General features: G+C 47.0%; 1 protein-coding gene across 1 annotated transcript in view; it reads right to left on the bottom strand.

Moving 5' to 3' along the window:
- Nucleotides 1–24600, bottom strand: part of LOC115083310 (vomeronasal type-2 receptor 26-like) — a 101878-nt gene that overhangs the window by 46048 nt on the left and 31230 nt on the right. The window contains exon 4 of the mRNA XM_029587114.1: nucleotides 15559–16362. Coding sequence (XP_029442974.1) covers nucleotides 15559–16362 — 804 coding nt within the window. The remainder of the gene's footprint in view (nucleotides 1–15558; nucleotides 16363–24600) is intronic.

Consider the following 24600-nt stretch of genomic DNA (forward strand, 5'->3'; position numbering starts at 1 on the left):
GAATTTTCATCAGATTTGTTAAGAAAAACCCAATTCTACAGCCAAAAATAGGCTGCAAATACTTCCCCCATTCACTTTAATGGCAAACGAAAAACAAATTAAACTAATAAACGAATTGGTTTTTCCCCCCTATGAAACTAATGCAATGAAAAACGAAATGAAACTAATTTTTTTGCTTCTGCACATCCCTAGTGTTCTGTTTTAGGCATAGTGGACCCTTGGTCACAGTGGAGATGACTCCACCCACGGGGAAGAGCCCTGTGAGGAACCACTGTGATAGGCTGAGCAGAATAGTAGACACAGTATGGAATAAGTCTTTATTATACTGCTGTAAAGATTGTAAGGTAGGAAGGTAATGCACTGATCCATGCGGTGCCAATATGCTCAATAGGATCAGTAGTGTAGTCTCACCCAGATGTTCACGATAGGCAGGAGTCTGCAGCGCGGGTAATGCCGCAGCTGGTGGGTAGAGTTGGAGCACCAGTTCGTAGAATGGTGGGACTGGAGGTCCGTGTACAGGATAGTAGAGGAAATAGGCCCTTGAAAAGCGAGTACCCGGTAGTCCGATCCTGTAATGAGAAGAAAGAGACAAGACCCCGAGGAGCCGTTGTCTGAGTAGTGAGGCCCCAAAGGGTGGTAGAAGCAAAAGACTCCCGTGGAGCGGGTATCCAAAGCTTCAGTAGGAGTGAGGCCCTTAGCGAGAGATAGCGTCTAAGCTGGCAGCTTAGAACAGGCAGAGTTGCGCAGAGAAGACTTTGCTAACTCATAAGTGAAGCGAAAGCGGAGCTTGATATTCCCGGAGATATTGACGTCATGCAGTTAGGCCAACCCCCGAGGTTCCCGCCATGACGTGTATTTGAGCATCAGAGATGTACATGCTCACGCAATAGGAGGCCATGGGAGTGAACATGGCAGATGGGGACACCTATGCTCATTTGAGAATGCCGAGGCCCTCAGCACTCGGCACCGGAGACAGCCATCTTGCCCATAGAGGGAGAAAGGGGAAAGAAAAAGGTAAGGCAGAGAAGTCGCATCAGTGCCCCCCTTCAAAGGGTCCCCTCCAAGACCTCTTCCAGGTGGTCTGGGCTTGTGAGGGTCTGCCAGGTGGAATTGGCGGAGCATCTCTTTATCTGTGATGTTGGCAGTGGTTCCCAGGAGTTTTCCTCTGAGCCATAGTTCTCCCATGAATTGAGGTACTCCCAAGTCTTGCCCTTTTTACGTACATCAAGGATGTCATCCAAGGCATATTCAATGTCGTCTTCTGTATCCAGGCTGGTGGATGGAAGTTTGAGTTGGAGGTATTTTGTGCTTAACCAGACCTTGTCACCTGGCTGGCATCTTAGGTCTTCTTAGCCTTTTGTCCTGCTTTCACAAGGAGATCCTTCGTCTGTTTCCAGAGTTGGGATAGTTCTGCTGCGGTAGCCTGGGCAGCAGGAGAAGTCACTGTCAATGGTATAGACAGCGGAGGTTGAAGACACAGGATGTGAATTGATGGCAACACATCCTGTTGAAGACGCAGGATGTGAATTGATGGCAAATCCAGCCAAGGCAGTAGTTCAGCCCAGTCGTTCTGTCTAGAGTTGACATAGGATTATAGGAATTGTTTCAGCGTCCTATTCATCCTCTCAGTCTGGCCGTTCGACTAAGGATGGTAGGCAGAGGTAAGGTCTAAAGTGATGTCAAAATTCTGACATAATTCTCTCCAAAACTTTGCAGTAAATTGCACTCCTCTGTCGGATAGGATATGTTTGAGCATCCCATGAAGACGGAATATGTGTCTGATGAAGAGTTTAGCTAATTCAGTAGCAGAGGGTATTCCTGGTAATGCTACAAAGTATGCCATCTTAGAGAACCGGTCGACTGTAACCCATATGGTATTGTTGCCGCTGGATGCTAGCAGGTCCACCACAAAATCAGTAGCGATATGGGTCCATGGTTCATCCGGTGATGGTAAAGGTTGTAATAACCCCCAAGGTCACCCAGATGGTGGCTTTTGCTTGGCATAGACAGCACAGGAACCCACATACACTTGCACGTCCTTCTTCATGGAGGGCCACCAAAAGTATCTTTGCAACATGGCTAATGTATGACTCTGTCCAGGATGGCCTGCCAGGCGAGAATCGAGTGCCCACTTTAACAGTTTTCTTCTTAAACTTCCGGCCACTACCGTCTTCCCAGCAGCTACTGTGTGGGTAGCTGTGAGGACCACTCTTGCGGGATCAATTATATGACGGGGTTCATCTGGCATGTCCTGAGGTGAGAAGGAGCATGATAGAGCATCAGCCCAAGTGTTCTTTTCTCCAGAATGGTATTTTAGAAGGAAGTAGAACCTGTTGAAAAACAGGGACCATCTTGCCTGACGATGGTTGAGTCGTTGAGCATGTCGAAGGTTCTCTAGATTTTTGTGATCTGTGTATACCACTATTTGGTGTTGAGTGCCTTTTAGCCATGGACACCACTCTTCAAAAGCCAGTTTGATCACGAGAAGCTCCTTATCTCCTATCCCATAGTTTCTCTCGGCAGGCGAAAACCGCCTAGAAAACAAGGAGCAGGGATGGAGTACATTGGATTTGCTGTACTGACTCAGGACTGCCCCCACACCTACGTCGGATGCGTCGACCTCCATATAAATGGACGATGTGGGTCAGGATGGCGGAGACATGGCTTCTTTTGAAAAGCCTCTTTGAGCGTCATGAAGGCTGAGATGGCTTCAGGAGACCAGTTGGCAGGGTTGGCTCCCTTCTTGGTCATAGCAGTTAGAGGGACTGTCAATGATGAGTAGTTTTTAATAAAGGATCGGTAATAGTTGGTAAATCCTAAGAAGCAACATAATGCCTTCATGCCTGTGGGTTGAGGCCAGTCCCAGATACTCTCATGTTTCTTAGGGTCCATTTGAAAACCGTTCTTCTAAACGATATATCCCAGGAAGAGTACAGCTTCTTTGTGAAATTCACATTTCTCAAGCTTAGCGTAAAGTTGGTACTCACGCAGGTGACTTAGGACTTTCTTTACATCCTCCTGATTACTTTGTAGATCCTGAGAAAAGATAAATATATCATCAAGATATACTACAACACAAGTACAGCAAGTCCCATAAGATGTCATTCATCATATTTTGAAAGACTACAGATGCGTTACTTAAGCTGAAGGGCATGACGAGGTATTCAAAGTGACCGTCACGGGTGTTAAAAGCAGTCTTCCATTCATCTCCTTCTCTAATACGCACCAAGTTATAAGCTCCTTTTAGGTCCAATTTAGAAAACACTTTGGCCCCCTTGGAGTCTATCAAACAGTTCTGATATTAAGGGCAGGGGGTACCTGTCCTTGATAGTAATTTTGTTCAGACCCCTGTAGTCGATGCAGGGGCGTGGGGTGCCATCTTTTTTCCCTACAAAAAAGAACCCTTTGCCCGCAGGGGATTTGGAAGGCTTGATAAAGCTTTTTTGTAGATTTTCCTGTATATAGGTAGACACAGCTTTGGTCTCGGCGACAGAAAGAAGGTAGACTCTTCCTTTGGGAGGTTCTGAGCTTGGCTTCAGATTTATGGCACAATCAAACTCTGTGTGGAGGAAGAACATCAGCTGCTTGCTTAGAGAAAACATCCTGAAAGGAGGCGTATTGTGGAGGTAAGCCAGGTAATGATGGAGTTGTAGGTATGCAAATGAGCAGTGAAACTTCAGCAAGACACCGATCATGACAGTCTGGTCCCCACAGGGACAATTCCAAAGTGGCCCAATTAAATTATAGCATATGGTGCTGAAGCCACGGCAGGTCCAATCCCACCAGATGCATGGCTTGGTCCAACACTAGAAAAGGAATTGATTCTGAGTGGAGGGCTCCAGTGCGCAGGCCAATAGCCTGGGTGATAAGTGACACTTCTCCAGGAAGTGGCTCTCCATGGATAGAAGACAATAAGAGAGGCTTCTCTATTGGTGTGGTAGGAATCCTCAGATGTTCAACCAAGCACTTTAGAATTGTTATAGTTCTGGCAGTGGACCCTAGGTCCGAGGTAGAGTTAGCGCTACCTAGGAGAGTGAACCTTCTTAGGTCCCTACCGTCGGAAAGTGAGGCCTCATGATGTAGATGTGGAATGAAGACTTCACTCTGGAAGCTTGCAGTTCCCTCAGGAGGAGCCCGTAGGAACCCAGCCGCTGGAACTTAGGAGACTCCCTGGAGACCGAAGAAGATCTGGATACAGGCGCCTCCTGCAGGTCGTGTGATCCAGATAGCTGGCGCCTCCAGCAGGTCGAAGTTGATTCAAGTGTAGATATCCGGAGAATGGTCCGAAGTCGGTCCGAGAGTCTAAGCCAGAAAAATGGTCAGAAGCCAGTCCAGGGGTCGAAGCCAGAGAATGGTCAGAAACCGGTCCAGGGGTCGAAGCCAGAAGAATGTTCAGAAGCCGGTCCAGGGGTCAAAGCCAGAGAATGGTCAGAAGCCGGTCCAGGGGTCGAAGCCAGAAGAATGTTCAGAAGCCGGTCCAGGGGTCAAAGCTAGAGAATGGTCGGAAGCCGGTCCAGGGGTCAAAGCCAGAGAATGGTCGAAAGCCAGTCCAAGGGTCGAAGCCAGAGATATCCGTCCAACGAGAGGAGAACCAGGAACAAGGACCAAGAAGAACAGGAACCAGATGAGGAGGCAGCGGACCAAGAACTCAAGGCACAGGAACACACAGGACCAACAGCCAAGATACCAAGGCAAGGTCTGAGGAGCAGACCTTGCCTTAAATACAGGAAACCAGGAAGAAGTCCTGAATAGGAGCCATGACCATTTCCTGTAATGGTCCCTTTAAATTACCCCAGCAGTAAAATTTCTTGTCTTTGCTCCATAGTTTATACTTAATCTTGATAACGTTTGTTAATATTACTTTAAATATTATCCTAGAAACGATACTATTTTGAGGGAATATTGTATTTTATAATTGAAGTTGAATTTCCTTATTTTTTATTTTTTTTTGCCGTACCTCTGTATCAGAATTACTATATGTAATAAATATAAGAAATGCAATAAAAAAAAAATAAATAAATAAAAAAAAATTACCCCAGCAGCCGCGAAGAGAATATCAGCGGCGGCTGCCGGCTCCCATGAGCGTCCCAGGAAGAGCCCGACGCCGCGGGTGAGTGGCCGGCCCCTGTCGCGGACTGCTGCGGCTGGCGGCCATAACAGTACCCCCTCCTTTAGGCCTCCCCCTAGAAGGCTTGGGCTTTCCTGGGTGATCTAGGTGAAAATTGTGTAGAAAGTTCTTATCCAGAATGTTCTTAGAAGGCTCCCAAGAATTGTCCTCAGGCCCAAATCCCTCCCAAGCTAGGAGATACTCCCACTTCCTGTCTTGTCTCTGGACATCGAGAACCTCACGAACCTGGTATATAGGGCCTTCCTCCGCTGTGGGTGGAGGAGCATCAGGAACCTTCCGAGTAGGCCAAGTAAGAACCAGGGGCTTCAAAAGAGACACATGGAAAGAACTGTGGCAGACGAAGTTGATAGGTCACTGGACCCAGCTGCCACAGCACCGGGAAGGAACCTATGTAGTGAGGAGCAAGTCGCATGGATGGAACCCGTAGACAAATATGCCTGTGCTAAGCCACACCTTTTCCCAAGGACGGAAACAAGGAGCTGGTCTTCGGTGCTTGTCTGCAAATATTTTCGCGGTGCGAGCCGCCCGTAGTAGCATTTGCCGTTTATGCACCCAAAGTCTTTTCAATTGTGCTGCCGTTAGCTGTGCTGCAGGTGAGGGAACAGGCAATGGCAGGGGTTAAGGTGGCCTGGGTTGGCGACCAAAAACAATCTGAAACGGAGAAGCCCCAGTCGAAGTATAGGCATGAGAGTTGTGGGAAAACTCGACCCAAGGAAGAAGTACTGCCCAATCGTCCTGACGGGTGTTAACATATAAGCGTAGAAATTGTTTCAAGGTAGGATTAGTCCGTTCCGCTTGACCGTTGGCTTGTGGATGGAGCGCTGTGGTAAAGTCCAGAGAAATACGAAACTTCTTGCAGAGATTGGACCAATATCGGGCCGTGAATTGAGGATCGCGATCAGATTCAATGTGCTGTGGCAGGCCATGGAGGCGGAAAATATGAGACATGAATAGTTGGGCCAAGCAAGGAGCAGATGGGAGGGAGAGAAGTGGGGTGAAATGGGCCATTTTGGAGAATCAGTCCACTATGACCCATATTACTGTATTGCCCTCAGAGGTTGGAAGATCTACGATGAAATCTGTGGAAATGTGAGTCCCAAGTTTTCCCTGTTGGAATTTTATGTTGGGCACAACTTGGGCAAGAGTCGACATACGCTCGAATATCCTTGCGCATCTCAGGCCACCAATAATATTGCCGAAGAAGATTCAGAGTCCGGTCATGTCCTGGATGTCCAGCCAACTGGGAGTCATGTGTCCAGGCTAGCACCTTGCTACGGAGCCTCTTTGGCACCACCGTTTTCCCTGGTGGTACCTTAAAGGTAGCAGAGAGGATGATACGAGCTGGGTCAATGATATGCTGAATGGGCTCCTCTGAGTCTTCTGCAGAGAAAGAGCAGGACAGGGCATCTGCCTTAATGTTCTTACTAGCGGGTCAACAGCGGAGTTCAAAATTAAAATGTGAGAAGAAGAGCGCCCATCAAGCTTGGTGAGGGTTAAGACATTGAGCCTCTTGGAGATATATCACGTGCTTATGGTCCGTAAAAATGATTATACAATGTTGTGCTCCCTCAAGACATTGACGCCATTCTTCTAGCGCAAGCCTAATGGCTAGGAGCTCTTTGTCACCAATAGAGTAGTTATGTTTTTCCGGAGAGAATTTCCTAGAAAAGTAGGAGCATGGGTGAGATGTTCCAGATGCATCATTTTGGCTGAGCACTGCTCCTACTCCAACAGCAGAGGCATCTACTTCTACCGTAAATGGACTTCTAGGATCCGGGTGCAGAAGGAAAGATTTCTGCAGGAAGGACTTCTTGAGGTCCCGGAAGGCTCCTTCAGCTTCAACAGGCCACACCTTGATGTCCGCCCCTTTACAAGTTAAAGCAGTGAGGGGAGCAGCCAGTTTGGAAAAGTTCCAGATAAAACTATGATAGTAGTTGGCGAAACCCAGAAAGTGCTGGAGCGCACGTAACCCAGTAGGCTGAGGCCATTCTTGGATGCATTTTAACTTGGAGGGATGCATTTGAAAGCCCAGATTGGAAATAATGTACCCCAAGAAGGTTAGAGATTCTTTTTCAAAGATGCATTTTTCAACCTTGGCAAAAAGTCTATTCTCTCTTAAGCGTTGCAAAACTTGTAAAACATGTTGTCTATGCATCTGTAGATCCTGGGAAAAAATCAATGTCGTACAAGTAGACTACCACGCATACATAGAGCAAGTCTTGAAATATTTCATTAATAAAGTGCTAGAAGACTGCAGGAGTATTAGTTAGACCGAATGGCATGATGAGATATTCATAATGGCCATCCCTGGTATTAAAAGCCATCTTCCAGGGTGTGTTCAAAATGGCGACCACATGAGACGCTGTTGAAGGAGCTGCGTTTTTTCCTTCTTGAAATTTTGCCAATATTGCCTAAAGAATGCCTCACACTAAACGCAAGGCTCGTCTTCGAGAGAGCCTTGCGAATGCAGATTTAGAAGAATTAAAACAAACTACTATTTCCACCTTCTACGCGTCAACCCCGAAAGAGCTGGGAGTGAGAGCCGCGGGAGGCCTGGGTGGAGAGCGAACGCCCGTGCCTCAGACTGAAGAGATCTCGCTTAGTCCCGGTGAGCCAGAGACGCCATCCCAGCCTCAGGGTCAGAGGTCAGTGCTAGAGGCGGAGATGAAAGAGCTGCTGCAGGCTGTTGGAGAGAAAAGATCTTGCCGGGAAGGAATAGTTGCAGCAGAAACTAGTGAAAGCCCAGCACTGGGGATACACATTCCTGCCGCTTTGGAGGCCGATGAGCTCGCAGATCTGCGGGAGCACGAAAGGGACTCTGTAACCGAGACCGTGGAAAGGGGTGAGTTACCTCAACCTTTAACTCCTTTCCTGGTGAGGCCAGAAGCCATTACAAATGAAGCAATATGGGAAGCACTAGCAGCAATTGAGAGTGCCATTGTAAATTTTTCTAAAACAGTTTCTGTGGTTGCGAAAAACTCAGTTGAGAATGAAGGAAAATTGCAAGTTCAAGAAAGAAAGATTGGAACTGTGGAAGAAAAGATTAAAATCATAGAAAACCATCATCAGAGGATGTTTCAGAAGGAAATAATACAAGACAAGAGATTAGAAAACATTGAAAACTCCTTGAGGAGTTTAAATGTGAGAGTAACGAATTTTCCACGAATAGATCATATTTTACCTATGGATCTATTTAAAGAATATTTGAACAAGATATTAAAGATCCCGAAAGAAGCAGCTCCTCTGATAACTAGAGCATATTTCTTACCACAGAGAAATAGAGAACAGCAAGAACTGCGGCAACAACAACAACAATTGGATGTTTCAGCGTTACTAGAGTTAAGTAGTAATGAAGAAATTACTACGAGAGGAACATTACTAGTAACATTTGCATTTACCTCAGAAAAAAATAATATTATGAGATTGTTTTTTCGCAATAGCCAAGAACTGTTTCGGGGACAAAAGATATGGATGTTTCCTGATATCACAAGATCCACCCAAGAGAGGAGAAAGAAATTCCTGGAGTTGAGAGAAGAAGCTGTGTTAAAGTGTTCAAAGTTCACTTTAAGATATCCTTGCAAGTGTATTATTAAGTATCAAAGTTTTTCCTATGTGTTCTTTGAGCCATCACAGCTCCGTTTTTTTCTTAGTTCCCACCCCGAACCGATCCATACGGTTCAGAATGGCAATGAATAAGGGTTTCATTCGGTCGCCTGAAATTCCTATTATTGTTTGAAGATAACGTTCGCTTATAGTTCTTTATATACACAACCCCCACTTAATTTCCTTTTATATAGTGGTATTATAGAAGATATTATGGAAAAGTATAATTGAAATATTGTTTGTTATTTGCATCTGGATACCACTTATCTATTGTCACAATGTATAAATTGTGTAAAATTTAAAAATTCAATAAAAATAAAATTTAAAAAAAAAAAAAGCCATCTTCCACTCATCACCTTCTCGTATCCTGATCAAATTGTATGCTCCTCGTAGGTCTAATTTTGAGAACACCCTGGCTCCCTGTAGCCGGTCAAAGAGTTTGGCTATTAATGGCAGTGGATAGCAATCCTTGATAGTAATAGCATTAAGTCCCCGAAAATCAATACAGGGTTGCAAAGTCCCATCCTTTTTCCCAACAAAGAAAAAACCAGCCCCAGCTGGGGACTTGGATTGTCTGATACACCCCTTCTTGACATTGTCCTGAATATATTCAGCCATATCCTGAGTCTCTGGGATGGATAAGGGATAAACTCTTCCACGAGGCAGAGTGGTTCCAGAGACTACATTAATGGCACTGTCAAATTCTCGATGCGGAGGCAAAATGTCAGCGGCTTTCTTGGAAAATACATCCGCAAACTGATTGTAGTGAGCAGGCAATCCCTCCAGGATAGAGGTGCACAAATAGCTACAGGAAGAGGCTGTTCCTTTAAGGCAGGTTTTGTGACATGCAGAACCCCAATGAGTTAATTTTAGAGATGTCCAGTTGAATTGGGGGTTATGGCTTTGCAGCCAGGGAATACCGAGAACGACTGGGTGGATAGCTTTCTGGATAACATATAGAGAAATTTGTTCTGTGTAGTTAGAAGCAATGAAGCAATCCAGAGGAACCATTTGGTGTGTAATTCTTCCTGGTAAGGGGTCTCCGTGGATAGAAGAGATAATCTGGTCTCAGGTACGGATGGATAGGAATGAGCAATTGTTTCACAATATCTTGCAAGATGAAATTTCCTCCGGCCCCAGAATCTACTAGAGCCAGCATGGTGAATTTCTGACCTCTGAGGCAAAAGGTAACCGGCAAGGAAAGTGGAGGGGCTGGTGAAGTGATGCCTAGGGTTACTCCCCCAGAGGTCCCTAAACTTTGTAATTTCCCGGGAAGTAAAGGACAGCCAGCAATGAAATGACCCGAACTTCCACAATATAGGCAAAGTCCGGCCTTGCGACGCCTTTGTCATTCTTCTGGGGAGAGAGGACCACGTCCTAACTGCATAGGTTCTTCTGTAGTTCCTTCAGAGATGGATGAAGTATGGGGGTTTGAAGAAGAAGAAAAGTGTGGAGGACAAGGAACTGTCATAAGCCTGCTCAAACCCAAGTCTCCCGAGCCCTTTCTTGCAGATGGCAGTTAATCTTGGTTGCTAGTTCAATGAGGGAGTTCAATGAAGAAGGAAGTTCCTGAGCTGCCAGCTCGTCCTTAATCTTATCTGACAGTCCTTCAAGAAAGATGGTTCGAAGAACGCGTTCCTCCCAATGAAGAAGATCAATACTGCCTCTGTCTCCTCTCGTGCTCCGCCCCCTGTGGTCGATTCCTGCACTGCTACAGCCCAGGGGTCCACCCCCGAGCGCAACATGTACCACAAGGATCTTCACTTTCTTCTGTTTTGTTCAATATCTATTTAGCCCCAATTTGTAAAATTCTCTCTAATCTTTCTGACTGCTATAAAGTCTACACTGGCGATATACAATTTGTGTTATGCTTACATTCCTCATGGCAAGAAAATGTTGAACATCTAAATCATTGTTTCTCTACTATCAAAACTTGGCTTAATTACAATAAACTTTCCCTTAACATGTCCAAAACAGAGTTTCTTTCTGTATATAGTCCTTACTCCACTTTTCCTGAAAATATAATTTCATTAAATAATTCATGTTTTCACACTAAGAATCATATTAAAAGTCTTTTCATCCACTTATCAAATCAGTGATTAAAAAGGGCTTTTTCAGACTATGGTTCTAGCTGGCTTCAAAAAGCTCTTGTATGCCATAGAATTTTGTACCGTATTACAAGCCTCCATCTTTCCAACAGTCTTTAGAGAGGATCAACTTGATGGGGGAGTGGCACTTTATGTCCAGGAGGGTATAGAGTCCAACAGGATATAGATCATACAAGAGACTAAATGCTCAATAGAATCTATATGGGTAGAAATCCCATGTGTGTTGGTTAAGGGGTAGATTTTCAAATACCGCGAATAGGCGTACTTTTGCTGGCGCATCAGGCGCAAGCAAAAGTATTCGGGATTTTAGTAGATACGTGCGGAGCCGCGTATCTACTAAAATCTAAAAAGTAACATCAGGACTTGCTAGAGACATAAAGTTCCTAGATATAATAAATGACTGCTTCATGGAGCAATTGGTTCAGGAACCAACAAGAGAGGGGCTATTGTAGATCTAATCCTTAGTGAAACACAGGATTTAGTGAGAGGTAACGGTGGCAGGGCCATTTGGCAACAGTGATCATAACATGATCAAATTTAAACTAATAACTGGAAGGGGGACAATAAGTAAATCTGCAGCTCTAACACTAAACTTTCAAAAGGAAAAATGAGGGAAGAAGGATCCATCTGAAGAAAATAGGATAAAACATAAGCATTATCAAGTTAAGTGTAAAACATTGATAAGACAGGCGAAGAAAGAATTTGAAATTAAGTTGGCCATAGAGGCAAAAACTCATAATAAAAACTTCTTAAAATATATTCAAAGCAAGAAACCTGTGAGGGAGTCGGTTGGACCATTAGATGACCGAGGGGTTAAAGGGGCTCTTAGAGAAGATAAGGCCATTGCAGAAAGACTAAATGAACTCTTTGCTTCCGTGTTTACTAATGAGGATGTTGGGGAGATACCAGTTCCAGAGATGGTTTTCAGGGGTGATGAGTCAGATGAACTGAACGAAATCACAGTGAACCTGGAAGATGTAATAGGCCAGACTGACAAACTAAAGAGTAGCAAATCACCTGGACCGGATGGTATGCATCCTAGGGTAATAAAGGAACTTAAAAATGAAATTTCTGATCTATTAGTTAAAATTTGTAACCTATCATTAAAATCATCCATTGTACCTGAAGACTGAAGGATGGCCAATGTAACCCCAATATTTAAAAAAGGCTCCAGGGGCGATCCGGGTAACTATAAACCAGTGAGTCTGACTTCAGTGCCGGGAAAAATAGTGGAAACTATTCTCAAGATCAAAATCGTAAAGCATATAGAAAGACATGGTTTAATGGAATTCAGACAACATAGATTTACCCAAGGGAAGTCTTGCCTAACAAATCTGCTTCATTTTTTTGAAGGGGTTAATAAACATGTGGATAAAGGTGAACCGGTAGATGTTGTGTATTTGGATTTTCAGAAGGTGTTTGACAAAGCCCCTCATGAGAGACTTCTAAGAAAACTAAAAAATTGTGGGATAGGAGGAGATGACGTTTCATGGATTACAAACTGGTTAAAAGACAGGAAACAAAGAGTAGGATTAAATGGTCAATTTTCTCAGTGGAAAAGGGTAAACAGTGGAGTGCTTCAGGGATCTGTACTTGGAACGGTGCTTTTCAATATATATATATATATATATATATATATATATATATATATATATATATTAGGGATGTGAATCGTGTGATCGATTGTCTTAACGATCGATTTTGGCTGGGGGGGGAGGGAAATCTGATCGTCGTGTTTTGTTTTGTTTTTTTAAATCGTTAAAAATCATAAATCGGGGGAGGGCAGGAAAACCGGCACACCAAAAAAACCCTAAAACCCACCCCGAACCATTAAAACAAATCCCCCACCCTCCAGAACCCCCCCCCCCAAATGTTTTAAATTACCTGGGGTCCAGTGGGGGGGTCCCAGCGCGATCTCCCTCTCTCTGGCCACGGCTGCGTTAAGAGAAATGGCGCCGGTGGCCCTTTGCCCTTATCATGTGACAGGGCAAAGGTAGCGCCGGCGCCATTTTGGTTCCTGGCTCCCGACATCACGCGTGCAGGAGATCATCCCCGCTGGACCCCCAGGGACTTTTGGCCAGCTTGGGGGGGCCTCCTGACCCCCACAAGACTTGCCAAAAGTCCAGCGGGGGTCCGGGAGTGACCTCCTGCACGCGGGCCATATTGCCAATCTTCAAAATGGCGCCGGCACTACCTTTGCCCTCACTATGTCATACGGGCGACGGGGGCGTCCCTGACTGATGACATCACAAGGTTGGGATTCTAAAGGACCTCCTTTGACCCTTGCTAGCTGACTTGGCAACAAGTTCCTTCGCCTGTTGCTTGCTCCTGTCTCCTCGGACAGTGGTTCCTACATCACATCTGCCTTTAGCTCTGGACTCTAACGTGGGTACCCACTCCTCAGGGGCCTGCTCGCGCTCCTGTTGGGGACTCTGTCTCCAGTCTTCCCCGCTCCTCGGGTTAGCCCCTGTGCCTCCAGAGATCCTGCCTGGCAGTTTCCCTGCTTCCCTGGATTGCCCCTCGGACCACCTTCCTGCTTGGGACCCTGCACCCCGTGCTTCCCCGTTCCTCGGGGTAGTGCCAACGTTCTACGTAAGAGACTACAGTCCGCGCTTCCCCGCTCCTCGGGGCAGTGTCTATGTTCTACATAAAGACTGCATTTTGTGCTTCCCTGCTCCTCGGGGTAGTGCCTATGTTCTACATTGTGACTGTAGTCCGAGCTTTCCCCCACTCCTCGGGGCAGCCCTTAATTCTCTACCAGAGATATCATTGTCTGCAGCCTCACTCCTCGGGGCAGCTAACATCACTGCTTTGGAGATTCGACTTGGGCTTCCCACTCCTCGGGTCTACCTACGTCATCAACCCTGAGCCTCGCTCACTACGCTGTCCCACCCCTCGGGACAGTATCAGCTGTGCTTCACCTACAGAACCTGTCTCACACTCCCCGCTCCTCGGGGCCTGCCTAGCGCACCTCTGTCGGAGGCTCCTGCTCAAGCACTCACATCTCCAGTCCTGCCTCAGTACTGTGGGTTCCCTCCGAACTGTGGTCTCTACCCCACTCCTTGGGACACCTCACAGTATCCTCTCCTCAAGCTCCTCAGATCACATGGCTGTAACGCAGGACGCTCCATCTGTCTGCCGCTACTCACTGACCTCCTGCTACAACTGGCCTTGCCTCCTGACAGTGAGGACCTGTTGGGCTCCTCCTCACAGTTGATATCAACCCTCACCTTGGGTCAAGGGTCATGAAACCCACGAATCCCAACAGCAGTCATGATAGGCTTGACCCAACCAGCCCTTTTTGGTAGGTGGGAAACCTCTGAATAAGGGTCCATAGGATGTATGCTGGAGCTGATAGCATCACGCGGCCTCAGCTGCTCCATTACATGCCCCTCTGAAGTTTACCGGAGGAGAGAAAAAATGGGTTAATTTCTGTATCACCAACCGTAAATCTTCTGGGTTTTCTGCAGACTTTAGTCCTGTGACCATCTTGGCCACACCAGTAACAGAACCCTTTCCAGTGGCACTGGCTCATGAGATCATAGGATTCTAGAGGGTTCTCCCAGAGCCTCTTGAGTTAGGGGTTAGCAGCGTAGTCTTTGTAGGTCCAAAGCAGGCCCCAAGGCTACATTCAAAGCCACTATCTCCTGCCATAAATCAGCAAGTAATTGGGACCATTCTTCACCCTGGTCAGCATTGGTCACAGGGGCAACCAGCTGAAGCCCTTGTGGTTGATAGGGACAGGGGCATAATTTGCTTTCAATGAAGTGACCTATTCTAGTTTGTTAACTGATTCTGTCAGATAGGATACCTCAGCAAGTTTAAAAGAGAATTTGCCAGCCATTCCCTGGATATTTGACTCTAAAATAATGCTTGGTTGGCTGCCTCTTGTTTCTATTCATCTCCAATCTCTTTTAGCAACTGCAGGAAGCCTTGGGGCCTTCTCTTCCTTTACTATAGCTGCAAATGTATCAAAACTGGTCATACTAGGGGTATTCCACATTGTCTATTCCAACAAGTCTATGACTTTCTCAGCGAGTGATATTCTCCCTTTTTTGACCACTGTCCACAATAGAGCCTCCAGATGTTTCAAGTAGTCAGACAGCTTTTCCCCATCTCTTTGACAGGTCTATCTGAACTGGAAACTTGGGTATGACCCACTTTCAGTAGTGCCAAATGTGCTCTCCAGGGCTTTCATGCAGTCCTCATCTGTGGCCAGTGAATTCTCAGCTTTCACTGCCATCCCCACCCCTCACACACAGACAGAGCCTACCAAATTGTGCCTTTTCTACCTTAAATGGTCTCCCAGCATTCCTTTTGCTTCCTTCTCTGCTTGCTATGTAGTGATGTTCTCTGGACAAGCTAAACAGTACAGTTATTTTTCCAACTTGTTAACACTGTGCATGCTGGATACCGGTTCTTGCAGAACATTTGTCATTCACAGGAGAGCACACAGGGATTTTTGATGAATTTTCATATTCCTTCATCTTGGCTGCTCAGCTTGCAGTCTCTGCAGGGTTGAAAACCCCTTTTTGAAAGGCCCAAAACACATCACTCAGATCCAGACATAGCTCAGTTCACATTGTAAGGCTCTAACATATAATACGCTCAATTGGGAAGGAACCTGGTCTATTGTAGCTTGCTATACTGAATATAAATGTTACAATAAATAGAAAATGCATTATAGTTATCAGAAAAGAATCAATCAGGAGAGTTTACCTGCCATGGTTGAAATTCCAGTTTTAGATCCCCCTTAAGTTGAGACTTGGCTCTGTACATGTTGTGCAAAGCATGAGCCAGTGCATAGATTGAGGTGTACAGACTGTAAGTGAACTGAAAATTATTCAAATCAAACTGCCAACGTGAAAGGTTAGACAGCGACTCCTGCCCTGTGCAGTTGGGTAAATCTGAATGTTCAGTCCCGTACAGGAGCTCACACTGGAATGCATCCCTCCACAGACGCTGCAGAAAGGAGGGATCTGGGAATATGGATGGGTGGAGATTATAGAGGAAATCCTGGAAACCTGGAATTTCCCCTTTATGAATGGCAAATGCTAAAGAGCCATTCAATGTGCTGCAAGATGAAAGGGTGCTTGGGAAAGAGAAGGCAGCAGAGATGAGCCACACTTTGCCAGCAATCATTTGCCACCATATTAAGCAGATTAGTAATGCCATGCCTTTCCGAGTACTGTACATGATAACCACATTGGCTAATGAATTAAAGACCGTGCCAGCAATCCGCTTAAATCTTGCGAACTGCTCAACTGTAGATCGTAAGGTCGCAGGTAACATTTCCAGAAAAGCCACACAGCTTCCACTCCTGATAATCTCCTTCTTCAGTTCCTCACTGCCCCTCTGATCACTCGGATCATCTGATGTGAGAATCCCCACCCAGTTCCATCCGAAGAGGTTCAGGAGCTGAATCAGACCCTGGTACTGAGACTGATCATTAGGAACAGTGCGATAAAAGGATGGGAACTCAACCCGGTCATTGAAGAGCTGGTCCATGGATCCATAACTGATCTGTGGTAAAAAATTAAATAAAATAAGCAGAGGCAAGCATAGGAGATCATCTGTTTTCTTACTTTAGCCATTGCCTCAACCGGTGTATGCTGCACACAATTTAGTGGTTCAAATCAGCAGACATACTAATGAAACTAGTCACACTCCTAAGTGCAAGAGCTCAAATGGGGAAAATAGGGATTTTGTTTTCTTCATTTTCCAAATAGAAAATTTGGACAAAAAAATGGTAAACCAAGCAATTACAATGTATGACTATATAGAAGCATATGCCCCAAAGGCTACTACAAATATGTAACCCCCTGGAAGGGACGGAACCCTTGGATACTCAGAAAGAAAATAAGACACTATCCACAGCTATTTCTCCACAGTTAGCTTCTACTTCTGAGGTCCAGGTTTCCCTATGGAGGGAAGCGTAGCTTTAAGCCCCTTTTGCATACACCAACGTACAAGTCTTTTTCTCAGTCCCAGTAAACAGCACTGATAATATTCACTGTCTATAGAAGCAAAAATCACACTGAGAGGAAATGTGGTTTCCAAATTTTTTACTAATAGCTGATTAAATTGATTTAGGAATATTTGCAGCACTTAGATGTCACATAAATTGATAACAACAATGAAGAAGAAAGATTAATACATTTGTGACCTGATGAAAATCTCTTGGAATATCCCAAATGAGGAGATAGTTGCCAAAAAATACAACTCAAGATTGAAACTCCTCTGCATTGGATCAATGACTGGTCTATCCATGGGAGGTGAGATAGAGAAGAGCACAATCTTCCCTACCCCTGATCTAAACTTGCACAGGGTTGCTCCAGTCCTCTGTGAAGGTGTACCAAGGCATTCACAAGGAAATGCTCCAAAAGTGGCTAAAAAGAGTAAATAAACTGAACCGGATCAACTGATTGACGCCAGGAGGAAAAATCATGAAAAATATAACAAAAGACAGAGCAGATTCACTGCAGCCCAACTGAAATCCAACTAAGAATCCACAACTAAAATCCACACCCTAAGATGATGGCAGTAGTTTATAAGCTGCTAGAGCACACCGTCTGTTGTTCCCACATGAGGGAGTAAAACCCACACCTCTTTTTAGTAAATCTCTCTCTGAACCTCCCCAGCTTCATTCTGGTATGAAAAACAGAGGTTCCTTACAAATATAATACTCCAATAGAAAGATATCTAGCATATGGCAAATGTTCTACTGACTTCCCAGACAATGCTGGAGTTATAATTCTATATATGCAGTGGGATAAAACAAGGACTGCATAAACCTGCCCTCAGGAGAAAGGAGACAGCTGTTAACCCCTGTCTGCAGTTGTGCCAGTACATTTCAGAGACATTTTGAAAACAAAAACAAAGCTTATTAATATAAGCAGCCAGGACTTCACTTGCTCACATCCACCCTTTTATAATTCAAATAAAACACAGACTACCGGTTAGGTTTAACAGGGCCACAGCTTTAATACAACAGATGGGATGCCCGAGACATTACACAACATTGAGTAACCGTCCGCCACCTCCCAACAAGACGGTCAGCACCAGCCGCCCGGATAGCAGTTCCAAGCCTTGAACTGAGTTCCGACCCCCGCCACCTCCCAGCAAGGAGCCCATACTAGACAACTGCCCCCAGTTGTCTGCCAATCCAAATTGTAACAGGAACGAAGCTCATAGATAGAACATAGGTACTGAGGCGGCTCGGGCCATCCGCCTCGATAATTGCCCCCCAGCTGCGACAAAACAACCCCCTTTTTACAGCAGCAACAGAGAAGGGCGGGTGGGAGGGAAGCGACTGGGACAGCTGCTGCTACGCCAAGCACTGCAGTGCTCCGGTGGCGCAGAGCCAGCCCACCCCCAACGCACCCGAGACGTCAAACGGAGGAACCAATGGAGAAAGGCCAGCGGGATATGAATTTGCAGGAGCTGACGAATCGCGGGCTGTGCTACTTCGCCAGCCCCAGCTCCTTCCTCCCCTCCCCCCCCCCCCCCTCGGCATACTCGCCATTACCCATAAGGGCCATGGTTTTGACAGCCGGCTGACCTCCCCACGATTTCCCCTCCCCCCGCGCGGCAAGGACTCCCAGGGCTGCTGCTCCCTGAGTGGCCTAGCGCCGACCAGACACAGGATCCAGTCGACCTCCCATTCTTTGAGCCACTGATATACTAAGTTTCTTATAACATAATGATCTGGTTGAGGAAATAGAATGGATTATTTCCTATAACAAACTTAGGCCTGATTTTCTAAGTCTTCTTAGATTTTCTAAGTCTGCTTCTGATAGACACAGCGCTGGATCGCCAGGAGCAGGGGAGTTGAGATCTCGTTCCTGGCAGGGATACTTTTTAGTATTGGGGGATGGGATGGGAAACCCAGGGGAGTGATGGTGGGAGGGGAATACCCGCATCTAAACAGAAATGGATTGTGGGGGCAGCAATCTGCTGACCACAACAGGTTTGAATATTTTAGGAGGTGACTGTGAGGATGGGGCGGAGGAAAAATCAACCTGCAGTCCCCTTTACTTTTTTTTTCTTATCTGACAGCGCTTACTTAACTGGATAACTTTTAAAGATTCATCAAATTGTTATAAATATAGCAAAAATAGCACTCGTGGAATAAAAGGGCATGGTTAGGCTAATTTCCTGCATATTGCATCGCATAGGTAAATAACGCACGTCGCGTTGCATGAGCACATGGCACTTTGCGTCATCACATCGCACATTGCATCATCGCATGTCACGTCATTTTACACAGGTAGTGTAAATTAGTGCGTTGTGCATTATTTTTTTTTCAGTTTATATATCCCGGCTTCCTGTAGCTGCCTCTTTGAGGGTGTGTCAGGCATGAGAGAGGGAGGAGAGGAGGGTTGGTGAGTGGTTTAGTGGAAGTAGGAGCTTTTTCTGATTCATTTAACTGAGTGCGTTGTCTGGTCTTCTGATGCCATCTGTTTCCCTTTACCTTGGTCTTTTGTCTTCTTTGTTGGAATGAAAGTATTTGTTTGTTCAGTTTGTCTTTTGGTGTGCAGGGGTGGTGGTGGAGAAGTGAGGATGCGTGGTGTGTGAGTGGAGGAGTGAGGAATGGTATTGGTGAAGTGGAGGAGTGATGGGTTGTGGTTGTGGTGAGGAGTGAGGAGGATAGAGCATGAGAGGAGTGGAGAGAGAGGAGAGGAAAGGCATGAGGAGAGGAGAGGAGGGGGGTTGGAGGGAGGAGACGAGGTGGGAGGTTGAGGGCAGGAGTGCTAGGAGGAGTAGGAGTAGGCACAGGGACAGGAGTAAAGAAAGGCAGGAAGGAAGGGATAGGAGGAGGCGGGAGGGGGAAGGGGATAGGCAGGCGAGGATGGCAGGCTAGGGATAGAGAGAGAGAGAGAGCAGAGGGGAAGGGAGTTTGCAAGGCAGGGGGCAGAAGAGGGGAGGAAGCAAGGGAAGAGGGGAGTGGGAAAGAGAGTGAGGAAAGGGAGAACACCTCTCCGGAAGCGGAAGTGGCACCCCCCTCTGACAGCCAGGCAGCAGGACGCTCCTGTCTCAGGGCTATCAAGTTCAGTGTGCAGGATAATGAGATGGTCATTGCAGGGGTCCGGGAGCATTAAGCCATGCTGTTCAAAAACCATGTAGCCAAGAACTCAAAGACAGCCAAGTGCCAGATCTGGTGCAACTTAGCCCAGGGCATCTCCAGGTGCAGCGGAGTCCAACAAAGCAAGGAGCAGGTGGTCCACAGGTACCATGACATAAAAGGCATAGCTGAAAGCCAAGGTGGCAGCCAGAAATAAATATCAGCGGCGGATCGGAGGAGGAGCCCCTTGTCCCATCATCCTCACCCCCATGGAGGAGCGCCTCATGCAAATGCTGGGACCAGATGTCTTCAAGGGCATGGCTGAGCAGATGGACACCACATGAGCCGCAGCCGGTAAGTTCACCTCACCTGCAACAGGAGTACACATCATTTGGCATAAGATGCTCACAATGCTTAAGAGGCAAAGTGCACCTCTAATGCCAAATGTAAAACGGATACTTGCTGCCATTGGTACTTATGTCTTATGTTTTGTTTCTACAGCTCTCACCCACGAAGCTGCCGGTCCCAGCCAGCAAGCCCCAGGGACCAGTAGCACAGCAGCCCTTTTGCAGAAGGCCTTCTTGACGGATGCCCAGACCCAGGTGAGCAAGGAGGAGGAGCAGCAGCAGCAGCAACAGGCTCAGGAGGCATTGAAGATCCTACAACACCCTGGTTCACCCAACCCACTCAATGTGTCCCTCAACATCTCTGGCTTCATGGAGGAACCCAGCCTCGAGTGGGAGTCAATTCATTCTGCACAACCTCGAGCCAGCACACTATGAAGCCAGCCTGAGGCACCACACCCTCGGTAGGAGCAGCCCTGTCATGCCACATTTGTAGGTGCAAATTTCTGCACTCCACACCACCATCAAAGCACCATCACCAGCACCTCCACCAGCCTCGGCACCAGCACAAGCACCATGGTCTTATTGTTTTTTATTTGGTATCAATAAAGCATCTCTATCATAATATAGTGCTCTCTTGAAAGCATTCTTTATTTATACATCTAGATGGATAACCTCTCACTTTAAATGCGGATATTAATTCTTCTGATTTTTGTCTGTAAATTACTTTATCCACAGAATTTCACATTGCTGTAATATTTTGATTCTTGTTTAGAGATTGCCCTGATGCAGCGATAAGCAAAACGTTGTCGATGTTGGCGTCTGTGCGAGAGGATTAAATCATTACAATCTGTTTGAAAAGTGAAGACGAAAGAATTTTCTTGTTGGGCGTGACGTCGTTGTCACGTGTTGGGCGTGACGTCAGTGTCACATGTTCCTCCGCGCCTCCGCTCCCGGACCCCCGCTGGACCGAACCGGAACTTTTGGCCAGCTTGGGGGGGTCAGGAGGCCCCCCCAAGCTGGCTAAAAGTTCCGGTTCGGTCCAGCGGGGGTCCCAGAGCGACCTCCTGCCACATGACCTACCTGTCACGTGGTAGAAGCACAAGATGGCGCCATGACCATGTGACAGGGGCTGACCAATGGCATGGGCAGCCCCTGTGACACAGGCTATTGGCGCCGTGAGGAAATCGCAAAGGAGTGCAGGGATGGCTTCCTGACTCCCCGCTGGACCACCAGGGAGTTTTGGTAAGTCTTGGGGGGGGGATTAAGGAGGGTGGGTGGTTTAAATTTTTATTTAGGGAACCGGGAAACGTATGGACAGATCCACAATTTATGGATTTCTCCATACTTTCATATTGAACGGAATCGACCCTCACCTTCAACGTATCAACGTTTCAACGAAAACCTTTTGCCTGCACATCCCTACAATCCTGCCTTCACAGAGCCAGACATGCATCCTGGTGTAGGCTCTCCGAGAAGCTATTTGAACCTACAGGACATCACAATGGCCAAGATCTTAACCTTCTGCACATTATCATTTACAAATTACATAGCTATGTGTAGTATGTTGTATCTGTGTCAGGGTGCATACAACCATCAAGAAATATGCTAGCTTGGAAACACCTGTGCTCACTGTTGGAATTGCACCAGGTAGCACAGGCTCTTTACCCAAGGCTGTAAGGGAAGGCTTTCTTATAGAGCAATCTGATGTCTGTAGTAAGGTTGCCAACTGCCTCTAATTTTCAGGACAGGTAAATCCTGTCCTGGTTTGGAACCCATTACATGCTGGACTTTCATCTGATTCCCCTATAGCTTTTCCAAGCAAAACCAAGACTATCAATACCTGCATGCATGGGAGTAAGACCAGGACTGGATCAACATGTCCTGGAACTCTGGATTCAGTTGGAAAACCTAGTCAGCAGAGCCTCTAAAACTAGTGAGGCAGTGATATCAGCTGTGTCTTGGCACGCCCATGTGACACTAAGCCTACCCAGTACAGGTGTATGACTTCACATGCACACGTTTGTCAGCTATGGAATGAGGCAGTAAAATGGGAACTCTGTTATTGAATCCTTAAAATGTCTACCTGTACCTTTAGTCTGTGACTGTCAGCTTTAGAGCTATTTGATATTTATAGCATTTCTAGAGCTGTTTCTCTCCATGTTCGAGGGCCAGCTGGGGTCCCATCACACTTCTGGCACTATCTCATCCACATATGTGCACTAGGATGGGGTCCACTTGGGAGGGCCGCCAATCCACATGGTGCCCAAACTATGAACACTGTAAAATACCCCCTTGACAGCTTACTTTGCTGGTTATTCCTAGGTTCGTAACTGACCTAGGAGGAGCTCCCCCCTCAGGACAGACTCTGTTGGTCCTCAAGTTCTTGGCACCTGGTGCCTCCACTTGGGGAAGAAGGTGTTAGTGGGTGGGATTTCCCACCCTTTACCCCAGGAAATCAATTGGGACTGTTAACAAGGCTGGCAGTATGTACCAATATATACAGGTTTATTAAACTATATGGGGCGGATTTTCAGAGCCCTGCTCGCCTAAATCCGCCCAAAACCGGGCGGATTTAGGCGAGCAGGGCCCTGCGCGCCGGTGAGCCTATTTTACATAGGCCTACCGGCGCGCGCAGAGCCCTGGGACTCGCGTAAGTCCCGGGGTTCTCTGAGGGGGGCGTGTCAGGGGAGGGCCCGGTCGTCGCGGTGTTCAGGGGGCGTGTCGGCAGCGTTTTGGGGGCGGGTACGGGGGCATGGCTACGGCCCGGGGCGGTCCGGGGGCGTGGCCGCGCCCTCCGTACCTGCCCCCAGGTGGCGTCCCGGCGCGCAACAAGCCCGCTGGCGCGTGGGGATTTACTTCTCCCTCCGGGAGGCGTAAATCCCCGGAGAAAGGTAAGGGGGGGGTGTAGACAGGGCCGGGCGGGTGGGTTAGGTAGAGGAAGGGAGGGGAAGGTGAGGGGAGGGCGTTAGAGGATTCCCTCCAAGGCCGCTCCGATTTCAGAGCGGCCTTGGAGGGAACGGGGGTAGGCTGCGCGGCTCGGCGCGCGCTGGCTATACAGAATTGATAGCCTTGCGCGCGCCGATCCAGGATTTTAGTGGATACGCGCGGCTCCATGCGTATCTACTAAAATCCAGCGTACTTTTGCTGGTGCCTGATGCGCCAGCAAAAGTAGGCCTATTCGCATAGTTTGAAAATCTACCCCTATATGTATATACAATTCTACATGTCTATGTACATCACTAATAGGATTTCAAACAACACACTTTACTCGTGGTTAATAGCCTCAGGTGACACTATACAAGGTAGCAAGCACATTTAATATTTAGCAATTTGGGGTTGTTGGCCCCCACAATATACCATCATATAGAATAGAAGGGACCTCTTGAGTTCCGCTTAATCAAGTGTTATTATTATCCTCCCCCCTTTTTACCTAAGGCTCACCCATGTGAAAAGATGCAGCTGGGCTGGTGGGCAGTGTTGGCCTGGGGATCCATTATATCTAAACCGCTGCCATCTCCTCGGTGCTGCTTCCACTCCACTAAAAGGTCCTGGCCATGCCCTCCTGGGAACCTGATTCTGTTTCCCGATTTATTGCTGCAGTCCTCACCCTCCTGGGGGACCCGACTCTACCCCCTGAAATGATGCTGGGGTCCATGATCTCCTGGACAACCACTTCATCTGCTGCTGAGGTCCCTTTGCTCAACAGAGACACAGGATCAGCTCCTGATCTGCTGCTGGGGTCCACATGCTCCTGGGGGTTTGCTCAATCTGCCGCTGGTGTCCCTGCCCTTCTGGGGGACTGCTTGTTCTGCTGCTGGGATCAAAACCTTCCTGGGGGACTGATCTGCCTCTGGGATCCCCTTCTGATATGTCGCTGGGGTCCATGCCCATTGAATAGATGAGTCAGAGAGGCAATGGATTTGCATGTCACAGCCCCCTGGACTATTGTTGGTAACTTGCAGTGAAATATCACTTTAAATCAAAGGATAGCAGAATCCTGAATTACAGAACTATGACTGGAAAAGACCTATATTGTAGAATTCTGAATGAGAGAGGGATTTCAGAGAGAAATATACTGGAAAGATAGTCCTAGGATGCAAACAGATTCTCACCCTAACAATGGGAGTAAGACCCTTGATTACCCAGTTTTCAAACAGCACAAAACAGTGTGCACACATTCTCTTTCCATGGTTCTGCCTGGGTTTTGGCCTATTGACTGATAGAAGGTGACCCATCCAGGGGGTGGGGGATCACTTGAACAGCCGCTGGGGTACACACCCTCTTTGGGGACCACTCGATCTAAGGCTGGGGTCCCCTTCCTCCTGAGGGACTACTCCACCTCTGGATCTG

This window comes from Rhinatrema bivittatum, chromosome 2 (genome assembly GCF_901001135.1).
Source record: "Rhinatrema bivittatum chromosome 2, aRhiBiv1.1, whole genome shotgun sequence".
Classification (NCBI taxonomy): domain Eukaryota; kingdom Metazoa; phylum Chordata; class Amphibia; order Gymnophiona; family Rhinatrematidae; genus Rhinatrema; species Rhinatrema bivittatum.